Below are 15,158 nucleotides of genomic sequence, written 5' to 3'. Positions count from 1 at the left end.
AAAACAGCTCAACAAAAAATTATTTAGACATCCAAATTATATTTCTCTTTTCAAAAATAAAAAACAAAAATATAAACAAATAAATAACTAATAACTTACCCAAATAATTAGCTAGAACTCAATATAATAACAAATAAATAATAAAAAACTTATCTATATTTCATCAAACAAAAAAGGAAAGAAAAAACCAACGCCCAACAAAAACCAACCGCCTCAAAAATTCACCATCTTTATTATCAATCATCTCTCTATCTATTTTGTTACAAAGTTTTACTTTTTATCAATTTAGTTTATATTAATTTTGAATGAAGATTTTTTTTTTTTTTTTTTGTTCTGTTCTTTTATTTATTGATTTGAACAAATGTATAAAGAAAGATGATGGAAGATGAATGTTTTGAACATGAACATTGTGCGATAAGGGTGGGCAATGGGCCGGGTCGGGCTAGTCCGGCCCTAAACATTTAAAGCCTTTCAGTTATTAGGGCCGAGCCAGTCCGGCCCTAAAGTCCCCATAGGGCCTGGGTCGGTAGGGTCATAAATCTAAATTTCAGAGCTCGACCCTACCCTAAGCCCTCTTTAACAATTTAGGGCCGGGGTCCAATGGGCTATATATTTTCTTCTTTTTTTATTGCATCATTTTGTAAAACTCATTTATATTACAAAAAAAATTCAAAGATTTGCAAACTCAAAAGTCCCACCACTTTGAAATTTGAATAACAACCAATCTAAGTAATAATTTTAATAAGTTCAACAATTTAAAATACATATCCATGATCTAATAAACTCAAGATATATAATGACTCATATTTATATTTCAAAATTACAGCTTAAAATCACAAGAGACATTTTGGAATGAGCTTTTCACCGACATAAATCCGTTATTTCTTGTACTTTCAAATCTCACTAAAATTACATTTAATATTGAAGAACGCAAAGACAATTCAAATAAGAGTATGGAATAAGTTTTACTAACGTCAACCTATTTTTCATTAAATTTGGTGCCCGCTCATTATTGTTATTGTTATTTAGGTTAGTCGGGGGAGTTGTGAGGTGTCGTGAGTTGTGAGATAGAAACAATTAGGTTTACAAGTTTTATGATATAAAGACAAGTTATTATTGTAAGACCCATACCTGTAAGTGATAAATTACAAATGATAGTGTTATTTTAATTGAAAATATGTAATGCTGAGTTGGATAGTTTTAGTTGTTGATTTTATAAAATAAATTATAACTGGGCTTGGTTAGGGCTTAGTTAGGGTTAGGCCTTTATGTTTGAACCTTAGCCGACCTACTTTTTAAAGGCATTAGAAATTAGGGTTAGGCCCTACCCTAAATTCTGTGAGGGCTTTAGTTGTAAGGGCTTTATAGGGCTTAGGGTTGGGTCGGTCAGGGCCGGGTTAGGATCGTTAGGGCCAAATTCCCACCCTATTGTGCGACTTAAGAAAGATATGCAGTAGAAAAGAAAATTAATTAACATTATTCAATTATTATTTGTTTGCGTTAAGTAAGATTGTTTTTTTTCTTTAATTTTTTTTTGTTTGTGGAAATTTTTTATTTATTTATTTGTTACTATTTACGGTTTTAGTTATTTAATTAGGTAAGTTATTAGTTATTATTTTATTTCTATGTTTGTTTTTTTATTTTTAGAAAGAGAAAGTGGGATTTGGATGCCACATAGGAAATAGAGTCCCAAGAAAGTTAATTTAATTATAGGAGTGCTCCAAAACAAAATTTGAGAAAGGGATAGGTTGTCCATTTTTGCACAGGACCATTCGAGAATCAAGAGCCGCCCATGTGGAATAGTCCAAAATAATTGACTCTAAGGTCTTTTTTTAATGCTAAAGACTAAAAGAGGTGGGGAGTGAAAATGATAGCTTTAATTATTAAGGTGGCGGGGAGCTAATTAGTGATATGGAAAATTGGAAAGAACAAATTGCTTTGAGATTTTGAGAAATTTTGGAACGGATTTGAAATTGTAAACGACTGATGCAGGAATTGTTCACAACTACTCAAGATTTTCAGTAAGCATGGCTAATGAGCCTGGTCTTATTGACACTGTCATAAAAGCAATTTCCTTCTACAAAAAGTGAACATTGGTTGTGCATGACGACCGAGCCCAAGCCTGAAGCCCAAACTAAAGGTCTTGACGTAAAACTATAGATAAATATATATATATATTTTTTTTTTGGCTTAAAAAGGTAATTGTATTGAGCAAAAGAAAACTTACAGTTTACATTTGTGAGAGTCCTGTGTAGGCCTCCAATATTTAGTAAGAAGATACAATGTAAGATAAATACCCAATGAAGTTTGAATCAGATTAAGCCCATGCAAATGAAACAATTCCTAGCCAGAGCATTGCCTCAATGTCGCTCAATAAACATAAAGGTATTAGAATCTTATATCATTAATTCCCAGATTAATCCATTCTGCGTATAGAAGAAAACCCTAAGGAGTTATTTAATGATCTTGTCTGGAACTGATCAGGAATGCCAAAAACAACCATTTTGTTGCAGATTTACAGCACTCAAGAAAATGCACCCTTAGATTGAGCAAGGCCCTATAAACAGGTGCCCACTAATAAAGTCGGTAAAATCTTTGGGTGATGATACCAGAGGTCTGGGGCTTATTCCGTCAACATCACAGAGTTACCGATCTCATTTAAAACAGGCTTGCCAAAAAAATAAATGCCCTATGTAGAATTGAAAAATATATTATGTAGGTTTTATATCATTGATCTTGATGACGAAGAGAAAGATAACAAATCAAACTTTATTTCATGTAAAAATAATTAATGAATTAGACGTTACACGTACATTTCACTTAGCTTACATAGAATTAAATGAATTACATTGCAATAGGAACATGACAAAGAATTAACAGAATTAATCCAATCTCCTAAATACATGAACATTTCCACAGCTCCACTCGTACTCGAACATGCTTCAGATAATCTAGGATTTAGTGCGTGGTGATCTCATATCCCGGAGTTTTCTTTCATTTGAAAGCATTTTGGCAAACCTGTAAACACCATTAGAAAACAATAATGAGTACTCTAACACAGACACTCTTGTATATGTACCTTACTACTACTATGGATGTCTAATCTATCTCTGAGAGTAAATTTTGAGAAATGCATATATTTACTTTGTGAGAGACTCCTCATTAGTGCCACCATTTTTCACAGGCTCTGCGAGACCTGTTCTCAAGTTCACCCTTGAAACTGGTTTCTTCAATAGCTTTTCCCCAACTAGTACAAGATTGTCTAAGTTCTCTTTTGTTGCGCCATCAACCGAAGATTCCATGCCGACCAATGTGTCCTCCTGAATTTAGAACATAGATGCAATTGAGTACTCACTAAATGGTGCATGGCTCAATAAAAATTCTTACATAGTATATATGTAGAGTCCGGCTATGCAATAACCGATTACTGGGATCCCAACCCAGTAACCGTGTAAAATCTAAGGCTAACAGAAGTTAACCTGCGTTTTCTTGTTCATTTTACATTTCTTTTTTCAGTTTTTTCTATTTTAAACACAAAAAACTCACAAACTAAAAAAAACCCAAGGAAGCTGACCACCTCCCACGCTCCACAACTCGTTTTCCTCGGCCTCTAAATAATCCCCCCACACCCAAGATTCTTACGGAAAAAAAAAGAATCGAAAAAGAAAAATAAAAGAAATTGTGGTCTTGTGGGTATGTAACAAGAGATTAGTTGAGAAAAAAACACACGATCTGGTTGATGATTTTGATATGTTTCTTGGTTGTTGTCAAATATATACTAACATACAGTGGACAAAGATGTTTGTGTTGTTCAAGTATTTGATCTTTCCCTCTAAAAAAACATTATGAATAATTTAGAACAAAACAGATTCTCTCTCAAAACAAACACGATTTTGTTTTCATTTTCGTATATATTTTTTTTCTAGAGAAAGGATGTGAGATTTTGGAGGAGGAGGCAGACGAAGTGTGGTTTTCTTATTCGTTGGTTTTTTTATCTTTTATTGTTGAAAAATGGAAAAAAAGAAAAAGAAAAACGTGTTTAACTTGCCGTTAGCAGCTAGGACACATGGCATCTGATTTCGCACGGTTACTGGGTTGGGATCCCAGTAACCGGTTATTGCATAACCGGACTCATATATGTATCTGAACAACTTCACCATCACTATTAATGTGTACCTGAATTCTTAGGTAATTGGCTTCTGACTTCAGAGCTTGGAAAACAACAGAAAGGTGGTAATCAACCATATCTGCGCTAGATTGAGTGAACACGTCAACTAATGGAGTTGAACCACCAGCAGTGAGCCAACCTAAAACTCCCCACTTGGCTGCCATAACAGCATTGTACTTCTCGTCAGACTTTGCTGCACCAGTGCCTAGCGATATAACAAGAAATCGACCATAGTCCATTGGCTTAATTGGGAAGAAATCTGAATTCTCAGTGAAAATTTGCTTGGTCACTTCAGTGAGGGCAACCAAAGCCTGGCAAATAAGCACATGATGTAAAATGTTACAAAGTAGTTTTTAGCAACATAACTTTCTTTTTGCACTGATTAATACTCTATATTACTGATTCATGTTCTGTATATATTACCGGATTATTAGCAGCTACGGCACCATCCACAAGGTTAAACTCGTCGGAATTCCCTTGTTCATCTGTGTTTACAAAGGAATGTGCGGGAAGGTAAGTTGGCGCAGCAGAGGTGCCAATGCATATGTCGTATAGACGGGCATCCAAGGTAGGATGTGTTTTCACCTGCATTAGTACAATATGATCATATATATTACGACGACTAATTTATCGTTACTAATCCATTTCAAATTCACATAAGAATAAAGTGTTATTTTATTCATTGTATTCTAAAAGGAATATTAACATCACTAATAACTGATAGAAGTTGATAGCACTTAATAAATACAGATGGTACCGATTAAAAAATAAGAGATAATTAATGATGATTGGGTCTCTGATTATAGTGTTGTTAAGTCTTTATTTGATTAAACAAGTAGCAGAAGTTTAATTGTTTGTTAACAAAAGTTTCTGACTCAGTTTCCTACATAGTTTACTTAAGTAAGAAAAATAGTTGGTAAAATATAGGTAGCGCCGTAGCGCATAGGTTAGGGAATGTTGAAAAAAAGACCATAAACGCGTGTTATGTAGCAGGAACTATCTTGGAGTCCAGAACTCGACATCCAAAGTCTGTGGAACCAATAAAATATGGCCTATTGAGAAGAATATTCGACTATTATTCAGCCATCATTGAAATTTCAATATAAAGAATCGTTTGTGGAAAATGAATTTTCTCTGTTCTGGAACATGACAAGATATTCTTAGTGAAATGACTGAAATCTCTAATTGTGTGTGATGCGTGTGTGGAAGAAAGAGAGGAATAATTACCTCATAGCTTGAGAAGATAGTTGGCTGAAGTCGCTTAATATCAAAAGCAGGAATAACTACATTCGTCAAGGTCTGGTTCAACCTCGTCTCTCCTAATTCTCGCCCTAGAAGGCTACGAAGATATTTTCCATCATATTTTGGAGCGGTCGCAGTTGTGTATAGTTTTGTCAAAGGAAACCCGCTGTTATAAAAAAATAACAATATAAATTATCATCAATTACGTACCTATTCATTTGCCTGAACAAATAACTATGCAAGCTAATGTTTTTTGAGAATCAATTCGCAAAATCAACGGACAACATTCTTGAATTGTGACGTGAACTTTTTATGTAAATGTGAGGCCAATGGCGAATTAATCTCACGTACGTCGAAAAATCCGAAACCATTGCATACTATGATACTAAAAGTGCATTAGGCAATTTTGATTGTACTTTTGGTACCTTCTTTGTGGAAAAATTTGTGGGCAGTTCTCAAGGTAGAACCGAGCGATATCTTTGGCAGCATATATAGGGCGGTTATTTTCATTTGGTGCAGTTAACATGGCTGTCACAAGTCCACCAGTGCTTGTTCCTGCCATTACATCGAAGTAATCTGCAAGTCTTGCATCTTCTCCATCAAGCTTCTACATTAACCAAAATGCAATCAAAGCAAGTGAGAAAAAGATATCTTACTATTGTAAACTCCTAGAAGATTATTTACAACTATAACATGGCTAAATACATCAGCAATATAGCATGCATGTTGTTGTTTTCTTTTAGTTTGCACAGATGAGGGATGCGATCGAACAGGGGAATCCAACAAGGAACAACACTTTCAAAAAGAACAAGTATTGTAGCACTACTGTACTTAAAAGACATTTTTTTTTGTGTTTTAATTTGGAAAACTAAAAGGTATAACTATTTAAATTTTGCTTGTCACGAAAATCTACATAATGATATACAACTGTATTTAAAGTTTTAGAATTCGCACGCAAATAACACTTATAGCTTGATATGTTCAATATAATTTCGTTTTGAGTTACCAAAAAACAATATATAATTTCCTTTTGAGAATAAGTTGTGTATACTTGGGGGAAAAAAAAGGAAACACAGGAGGAGGCCGGTCTACAGGTGGGATATGATGGTGATATACCAGTGGTTTTGCCAGGCCTATGAGGTCAGGCTTATACAGTTATACTTAATACTCATCTCTTTTAAGTAATTAAGAAATTAGCATGCATGCATGTAGCTAGATAGATACTACTGTACCTGGAGTTCAGACTCTAGGAAAGCAAGAATAGTTCCTGGAATGATTCCTCTTATACCACCTCCATCAATACTAAGAATTGTAACTAGATTTCCATACGTTGGGGGTTGTAACAGAAGGGATTGTGATTTCTGCATTATATGGACAATAGGTGAAGGAAAACTTATAATTGATGGATAAGAACAGCTTAAAGAAAGCAATGAAGGACTCTGATAGAGTATTCCAATGAAGAGAACTGTTGTTCTTATAAGACTGTAGTAGTTATGTTAGATTGAAATGGGCATGCAAGAGATGCTTATATAGGCCGGAACCTGAAGCTAAAGAGGGAAAGTTCTTAATTAGCTGGTTGTTTTGAGTTTTGCGTTGAAAATTAGATTGTCCTTTAGCAAGCTTGGATTTTTGTTGGATCATTTTTTGGTTTCGTACCTAAGTAAGCCACCTCAGCGGTTCAGCCCGTGTTAAACAAGTCCAAATTATAAAACCTTCAGATTTGGCTTATGAATTCTCCCTTTGTATATCTTGACTTCAATTATATTCTTCAATTCATATTACACCTGCCTCCTCTCGCTGAAGAAGTCAAGAAGTTAAATCATATTCCGCCATAATATGCACTTGTGATTCGACGACCGGCTAAGTCAACCACATTGTGGAAGATTAGTGTTGTTGCATGATCAAAAAAGAAAGATTCTGACAAGTTGAATTGTAAGTTTGACCACCGCGTTTTCTTAATAGAAATCATTCGATAATACCAAATAAGCATTTTATGATGATTTTGACATGCAAAAAATCTATTTAGACTCCCTTAATAAACTCCCTATGGACTCTATATTTTAAGTGGTATCCAAATTATATTTCTCTTTCCAAAAATAAATATATATATAACTTACCCAATTAATTAGCTAAAACTCAATATAGTAACAAATAAATAACAAAAAACTTACATATATTGTCCAAAAAAACCCAACACCCAAAAACATCACTTTACTCATTATCAATCCCCTATCTCTTTCTTGTTACAAAATTCTACTTTTTATCACGTTTTGCAAAGCTTGGTTCTGTTTCACTTCCGTCCCTTTTTTTTCACATGTAGCACACCTTTTTTTTTTTATAAAATTATTTTCCTATGTCTTTAGTTTATATTAGTTTTGAATAGAGAAAAAAAAAATTGTATGTTCTCTATTTATTGACTTGAACAAACGTATAAAGAAAGATGATGGAAGATGAATTAATATTTTGAATATGAAAATGGTGTGACTAAAGATGGGGATGCACTAGAAAAGAAAATTAATTAACCTTATTCAAGTTTTTTTTTTTTTTTGCATTAAGTAATTAAGATTGGTTCTTTATTTATTTATTTACTTGTTTGTGAAAATATTGGTAAGTTTTTTATTCATTTGTTATTATTTATGATTTTAGTTATTTAATTAGGTAAGTTATTAGTTATTATTTTGTTTCTATGTTTGTTTTTTTACTTTTGAAAAGAGAAAGTGTGATTTGTATGCCACGTAAGAAATGGAGTCCCAAGAGAGTTTGAGTAGAAGCAGTCTTTGACATATTGAACGATAATTAAAATCGTTTGATCATCTATCTAATAAAAAGACTTGATGTGGGGGCATATGGTCCTATTTGACGGCTAACTTTGTATTTCACAAATTGTGATATGGCAGTTTAGTGAGTCCAAAGCCCGTTAAAACCACTTAAACTCATTTACTTGGTGACGACCTCTGGATAAAAGACTTAAAGGGTATGTGCCTTGACTTAAAGTATTATACAATGATTTTGACATATGATTGAGTCTATGATTTGGATGTTTGTATCCATGGACCAAAATATCGCCGATATATATCGGTATTTTGATACACCGATATCGATATTTTTGACATATATCCACCGAATATAGAATTCTTTTTTTTCCGATATATATCAGAATTTCTGATATAAAACTTTATATCGCCGATATAATTGATATTTATGATATATATCGGTTGACTTTTTAACCATTTTTTAATATAAATCCGATATTTTCAATATATTTCCGATATTTCCGATATATATAATATATCCGATATTTTAAATAGTTTGAACTGGTCACTAAAAAATGGATATATCCGATATATATCGGTTTTTGGATACACCGATATATTCATCGATATCGATATTTTGGGCCTTGTTTGTATCTAGGTACCTAGGTGGATCGACAATCTCGAATTTGGCACTTCTAGTGATGTATATGCCATGCCATGTTCCCAGAACTTCAGTGAGGCGCGCAGTTACTACTTGGTTTTTGTTCCATAATTAAGTTCCATAAAAATTGGGCCTTCGTGGAATAAAGAAGTAAGGAACATGCAGGACTTTTGCTATGGAAAATGTTTTCCTCCGCCACACAAATTTGAATGCTGAAGTGGTGGAGTCGTGGAGCCTGGAGAGTGAGTTGTAATTTGTAAGTACACCTTTGAACATAATGCTAAAGCGGTCGGATCTAGGAAGTTGATGATGATTGATAAGTAATTAAGTATGGCTTCAAAAAACTGTATTCCTGATTTCCTCTTTTCCATTAAGTATAATTTGTAATTGTTTACGTTCAAAATTTATGTAACTTTTCTGAGGAATGATTCGAGGTACTTGGAAACTAAATCGGTAACGGTATTAGTAAGCTTTATATCAACTCTAAGTGACTAAGTGCCAACTCAAGTGTCACCTCTGCATACTGACCTATGAAAACCATTTTAGTACTTTGGCTAGATTTAATTTGGACACATGGAGCGCATGGCCCAAAATATCGCCGAGATATCCGATATCTCGCCGATATATCTCAGTAAATTGGTACACCGATATCGATATTTCCGACATATATCCACCGAATATTGAATCTTTTTTTTCCGAGATATATCGAAATTTCCGATATGAAAATTTATATCGCCGATATAATTGATATTTCCGAGATAATCGATATATATCAGTTGATTTTTTTACCAATTGTTAATAACTTAATATTGAAATTTCTGAAATATCCGATATATCCGAGATATATCGGCGAGATATCCGAGATTTTAGAAACTTTGAACTGGTCACCAAAAAAACTTAGATATCCGATATATCCAAGATATCCGATATATCTCGGTTTTTGGGTACACCAATATATTAACCGATATCGAAATTTTGGGCCTTGATGGAGCGTAAATCACACGAGTACTAATTTTGGTCTTGAAGGATGATCAACAATGCTCTTGGTCTTTCATAAGGACTTGGGAGCAGCCAACATTTTCTCACAAATATAACAGATGAGATGAACGAATTGGATTATCTTGATGAGTGTGTCTTATTATCTATCCGAGTAGGCGAGTAGGATATACTCTTAAACCGGTCGTTTGAAGAGAATTGGTCGTGATAGGAAATTGATCAAAAACAGCTAATGGATTATATGTCAAGTCCATACTCCATATCATGGTTTACGTTAAGCATTGTGACACCTTTAATACTTGTGATTACGATGGGCAGCTATGCATTTATTGTGGTAGGCAAAACAGAAGTAGCAGGAGCATATACATTTAGTTTGACACGTCAAAGTAGAATACGAAGACTTTCATTTATGTGAAGTTGTAGACTCGTAGCCACAATTTAAGCATTTAGGTTACGTTTGATAAGAGCTGTTGCGAACCCAAATTTTGTCACCATTTGTTAATGGCGAATTTGCCTCGTGAAAATTACAAATAATTTGTGGCATAATTAAATTTGTCATTGTTTGATGATATTCTGGCAAATGATATTTGTTGTGATTTGCAACTATTTGTTGTTGTTTGATTGTCAACATTTGCCGCGATAAAATTTTCAATTTTTTATTTTTTGTGTTTTTAAAATATTTAAGATTTAAAAATTATAGTAACTCTTACTTTTGTATATGGTTTCACACTTTCACCTATATCATACCATGGACCAAAATATCGCCGATATATCCGATATATCGTTGATATATATCGGTATTTTGGTACACCGATATCGATATTTTTGATATATATCTACCGAATATAGAATCCTTTTTTTCTCGATATATATCGGAATTTCCAATATAAAATTTTATATCACCGAGATAATTGATATATCCGATATTTATGATATATATCGTTTGACTTTTTGACCATTTTTTAATATAAATCCGATATTTCCAATATATTTCCGATGTTTCCAATATATCTGATATTTCTGATATTTTAAATAATTTGGACTGGTCACAAAAAAATAGATATATCCGATATATTCCATATTGGATTTATCCAGGTTTTTTGAGTACAATACTACAAAGACATATTAACCGAATGAGTTTTAAATTTCCATCAAATGATATCGATCGGAGATAATTGACTCCCATCATATGTGCTTCTTCCATCAACTAAAGGAAACAAAAGAATAACTAAAGAAAAAATCATTCCCTGTAATCTTTATATGAATTACGATTGGTTGTTCTAGAAATGCAATTTCTATCAAATCACATCTTAACGATGGTAATACTTTTATATTCAGTTTTAGTCCTTGTATCATACTAGTGATTTTGGTGCATGAGGTGACTTGTTCAGCGTCAACAAAGCGTTCACTTGTGTCTTTTATCTATTAGGACATTGCTTTTTTATTTGAAACTTTTGCTTTCACAGGTGAAGCCACATTTAGTGTGAAGCTACCACCCTGTAATTTAAAGAAGGACAATTAAATATTCTCAAAACTGATTCCGCAAACTGATCTCTATTTTTATTTCAATGCAACCTATAGGAACCAGTAAGAAAGTCAGTCATTGCAACAAGTTCTTGAAGCATTATTGGGAAAGATAGAAAGACCTTAGTGGATTTGAACCACCATCTCTTGAGACGTACGTAATACATTACAATCCCAAGTGCTCTACCCTTTGAGCTAAAGATCCAATTATTGTCTTCGAATGAATATATAACCTGCAACTCCGACCTGAAGCCGTGATGAATGAATGAATCTTCCTTGTTTACAATAGTTCATCACATGTCACGCCCCAAATTTTATAATGACTGAATACCAAAGACATGTGGCATCTACAATCATTACGAAACTCGGGACATGATACGGACCAACCAAGCAAAACTCAAACTATACAAAGGCAGAAAAATCCTACAAAAATTTCGACAAAATCTCCTCTGTATTTTCGACATTTCATAAACTTAAATCCTGTCATAACCTAGAAATCATAACAATATATATATCTCATTACTTAACTCAGCTACTTAACCGTCTTGACGAATGCCAGAACAGTTAAACCCTTACGCCTTGAGACAATTTAGTTCCTTCCCTTGGAAGGCATTAGTTTCCCTAACGTGTCTAAAATCTACTAAAAACATTGTATAATTTACATCAACACTATTAGTTCCTCTATATATACAATGTGAGATGTCCTTTTATCAAAGTTAACCAACAAATAAAATAAGTTTACCTTGTTAAAAAATCTTTATTTGGTAAGTCATCCCTACAAGAAAGTTAGTATACTTACCATCCTGCAAAACATATTTTAAAACGAGTGAAACTATCTAATATTTATAATAATTCAAACTTAACTACATAATCTAAATTCATTATAATAATACATACAAATATCTCTAGCCACGACCACGATAGTCACCTTTATACACTGATAGGACTGACATATATATATATAGCATATCATATTCGAAACCTCATATGTTCCTTAGGTATATCCGCCACTAGTACAATGCAAACATATATTCTCAACAAGTTAAATGAACAGTCATTATCAATCATTTGTCTTATTTCAATTCTATAATTGTTTTGGAGCTCCCATCGGAACCCTTAATACAATGCAACCTCCATAACGTATACACACCAAATCCAAACAAGATAATTCACCAAATATTAACGTGAAATAAAACAATTAACTATTAATAGCATAACATTTACACTTAAAAAATTCAACAACTTAGATCATCTCAAAACGAATAAAATAAATTACAAATATTTCCACTATAAAATAAATGAAGTTCCTGCCCTAACGACGCACAATGAGGATTGAAACACCTAAATCTAATAAAAGGATTGATGTTTAAGATATATCCTCCCAATCAAAGGCAAGCATGAACAATAATACCTACCAGACAGTGGTTTTCATTTGGGAGGTAACTACTATTTCTATGTATTTATTTTTTTCCTTTTTCCATTTTAATTTCATAGTGGAATCACCTTGACCAACCAACCATCACCTACATGCAGACTCGAGTATTCGTTTAATGTGCATACTACAGTATTCAAAATGTAACTTGATATTCATGATATTTAATGTGCATGATATTTCGTGGTACTACCGTACTAGTGTGCTAAAGAGAGTTTCATGAAGAAGAACAACTAAACAAAATGAAAATTTCTATTGTCTAAAACTTAGTTCTGTTTCAGCAGTACACGTATTTATAGTAAATCACTCACACCGCTATTTCACTAACTATGCATACAAACATGACATCTGTCATAGAATGATCTCACCTCTCTTTCACTAACTACCAATACAAAAGTGACATCGATCTGTCAATAATCTATTTTAGCACTTAGCTAAATATAACTAACTACACTATTACACCCTCAATCTGAGGATGAGAAGCAACTGAAAGCTTGGACCTTGACAAGTTGAACCTGCTTGCAGAGAGGCTTTTAGTGAAGGTATCTGAAATTTGGTCATCAGTGCAGATATATTTCAAAAGCAGAGCACCACTAATAACTAATTCTCTTGAATAATGGTAATCTACCTCAATATGTTTGGTGCGGGCATGGAAAACTGGATTTGAAGCCAACGCTAAGGCACCAATATTGTCACACCACAATATTGGAGGTTTAGGTAAGTGAACATGCAAGTCTTGTAGGAGCTGACATAACCAATGTAACTTAGTGCAAGTATAAACTAGAGCTCGATATTCAGATTCAGCAGAGGACCTTGAGACTGTTGATTGTTTCTTAGCACTCCAAGAGATAGGATTCGAACCGAAATAGATGCAAAAAACATTTGTTGATCTCCTATCAATAGGGCAGCCTGCCCAATCAGCGTCACAAAATGCAGTAATGGAAGTGGAACTCTTCTTAAAAACAAGACCATGGGAAATGGTGCCTTTCAAGTATCGATTAATCCTTTTTACAACAGCAAAATGTGTAGTCCTAGGAAACTGCATGAACTGGCACACTTGATTAACAGAAAATGAGATATCCGGTCGATTCCAGCAAAGATATTGAAGAGCACCCACCAGTGATCTATACTCTTGGCGATCTTGAAGAGGGTCACCATCAACATTATTCAATTTTGGACCTGCAGAGACCAGAGTAGAACAAGGCTTGGCACCCTCCACATGTGATTTCTTCAGCAAATCCATGATGATATGTATTTAGACTGAGTCATATAGATGGCTTGATTAGTTATTTTTATTTCTAGCCCCAACAAATAATGCAAGGGTTAACTAGTATTACCCCACACCCTAAAAAAAAAATACACCCACAAAAAAAAGTCAAATTTGTATTTCGGGGGGGGGGGGAACCTAATTTCTCATCTAGTGGGGGAGAAATCCTAATTTGGGGTGTGGATTGACCTAGGTTCTTCATACTGAATTATAAACCAAGCTGATGAATCACATGATGAATAAAGCTAGGAGAATTCCCAGTGACCAAGATATCATACACATATACTAAAAAATAAGTGACTGATGTAGAATCTTTTCTTGTGAATAATGAAGTGTCTGCATGAGAAGGAATGAAATCTAGTTGCAAAAGTGCAGAGTAAAGAGCGTGGTACCAAGCTCTTGGTGCTTGTTTCAGACCATAAAGGGATTTCTTAAGTTTGCACAGATGCGTACGTTTGTCAGGATGGGTGAAACCAGGAGGCTAGATCATATAAATGTCTTCCTTTAAGTGGTCGTGCAAGAAAGCATTTCTAACACCCAATTGCTGAATAGGCCAGCCGTGATTAAGAGCAATAGAAATGATTAGTCTTATAGTAGCTGGTTTAGCTACTAGGTTGAAGGTTTCATGATAGTTAAAGTCATAGATTTGATGAAAACCTTTAGCTACAAGCCTCGCTTTCAGTTTATCAGTCGAACCATTTGGCTTCTATTTCACTCGAAAAACCCATTTATTTCCAACAGGGTTAAAAGAAGGATGATAAGGTACCAAGTCCCAAGTGTCATTTCTCATAAGAACATCATACTCATCAGTCATTGTTCTTTGCCAACCTGGATCTTTGATGGCTTGTGTGTAACAAGTAGGAATTTGAAGAATAGGACTGGTTGCATTTAGAATGAGTTTAGGAATTGGATGTTTGGTGACAGTGAAGATTTTAGGTTTTGATATCCCCCCTTTGGCTCTTGTATGCATAGAATGATTATTGTCGGGAACAATGAATGGAATAGTAGAAGTAGCAGGATAAAATTGTGAAATAGATTGAATAGGAGCTTGAACATGAGGAGTAGGAGAAGAATACGATGAATTTGATGGACTAGTAGAATTAGAATTTGAAGGA

The 15,158-nt window shown here is 33.9% G+C and overlaps 1 protein-coding gene across 1 annotated transcript; it reads right to left on the bottom strand.

Moving 5' to 3' along the window:
- Positions 1–2,753: 2,753 nt before the first annotated feature.
- Positions 2,754–6,916, bottom strand: LOC147519528 (patatin-like protein 2). Its single transcript, XM_086591123.1, has 7 exons — positions 6,643–6,916; positions 5,836–6,017; positions 5,396–5,576; positions 4,592–4,753; positions 4,177–4,479; positions 3,145–3,320; positions 2,754–3,018 (listed from the first exon to the last, which is right to left on the bottom strand). Exons 1-7 carry the CDS (start codon positions 6,775–6,777, stop codon positions 2,952–2,954), a joined length of 1,206 nt encoding a protein of 401 aa, XP_086447249.1. The 5' UTR covers positions 6,778–6,916; the 3' UTR covers positions 2,754–2,951.
- Between the last annotated feature and the right edge of the window lie 8,242 nt (positions 6,917–15,158).

The sequence above is a fragment of the Coptis chinensis genome, chromosome 2, assembly GCF_015680905.1.
Source record: "Coptis chinensis isolate HL-2020 chromosome 2, ASM1568090v1, whole genome shotgun sequence".
Lineage (NCBI taxonomy): Eukaryota > Viridiplantae > Streptophyta > Magnoliopsida > Ranunculales > Ranunculaceae > Coptis > Coptis chinensis.
The sequence above is the reverse complement of the archived record's forward strand: the minus strand, read 5'-3'. Positions and strand labels throughout refer to the sequence as shown.

What these genes read in the sequence shown, in the direction of transcription:
- LOC147519528 (XM_086591123.1), bottom strand. Translation starts at nt 6,777, where the DNA reads ATGCAGAAATCACAATCCCTTCTGTTACAACCCCCAACGTATGGAAAT. An exon ending in CAAATTTTTCCACAAAGAAG is followed by an intron (nt 5,577 to 5,835) that starts GTACCAAAAGTA and finishes TTTTTATAACAG; the next exon opens with CGGGTTTCCTTTGACAAAAC. An exon ending in CCAATTACCTAAGAATTCAG is followed by an intron (nt 3,321 to 4,176) that starts GTACACATTAAT and finishes TTCTAAATTCAG; the next exon opens with GAGGACACATTGGTCGGCAT.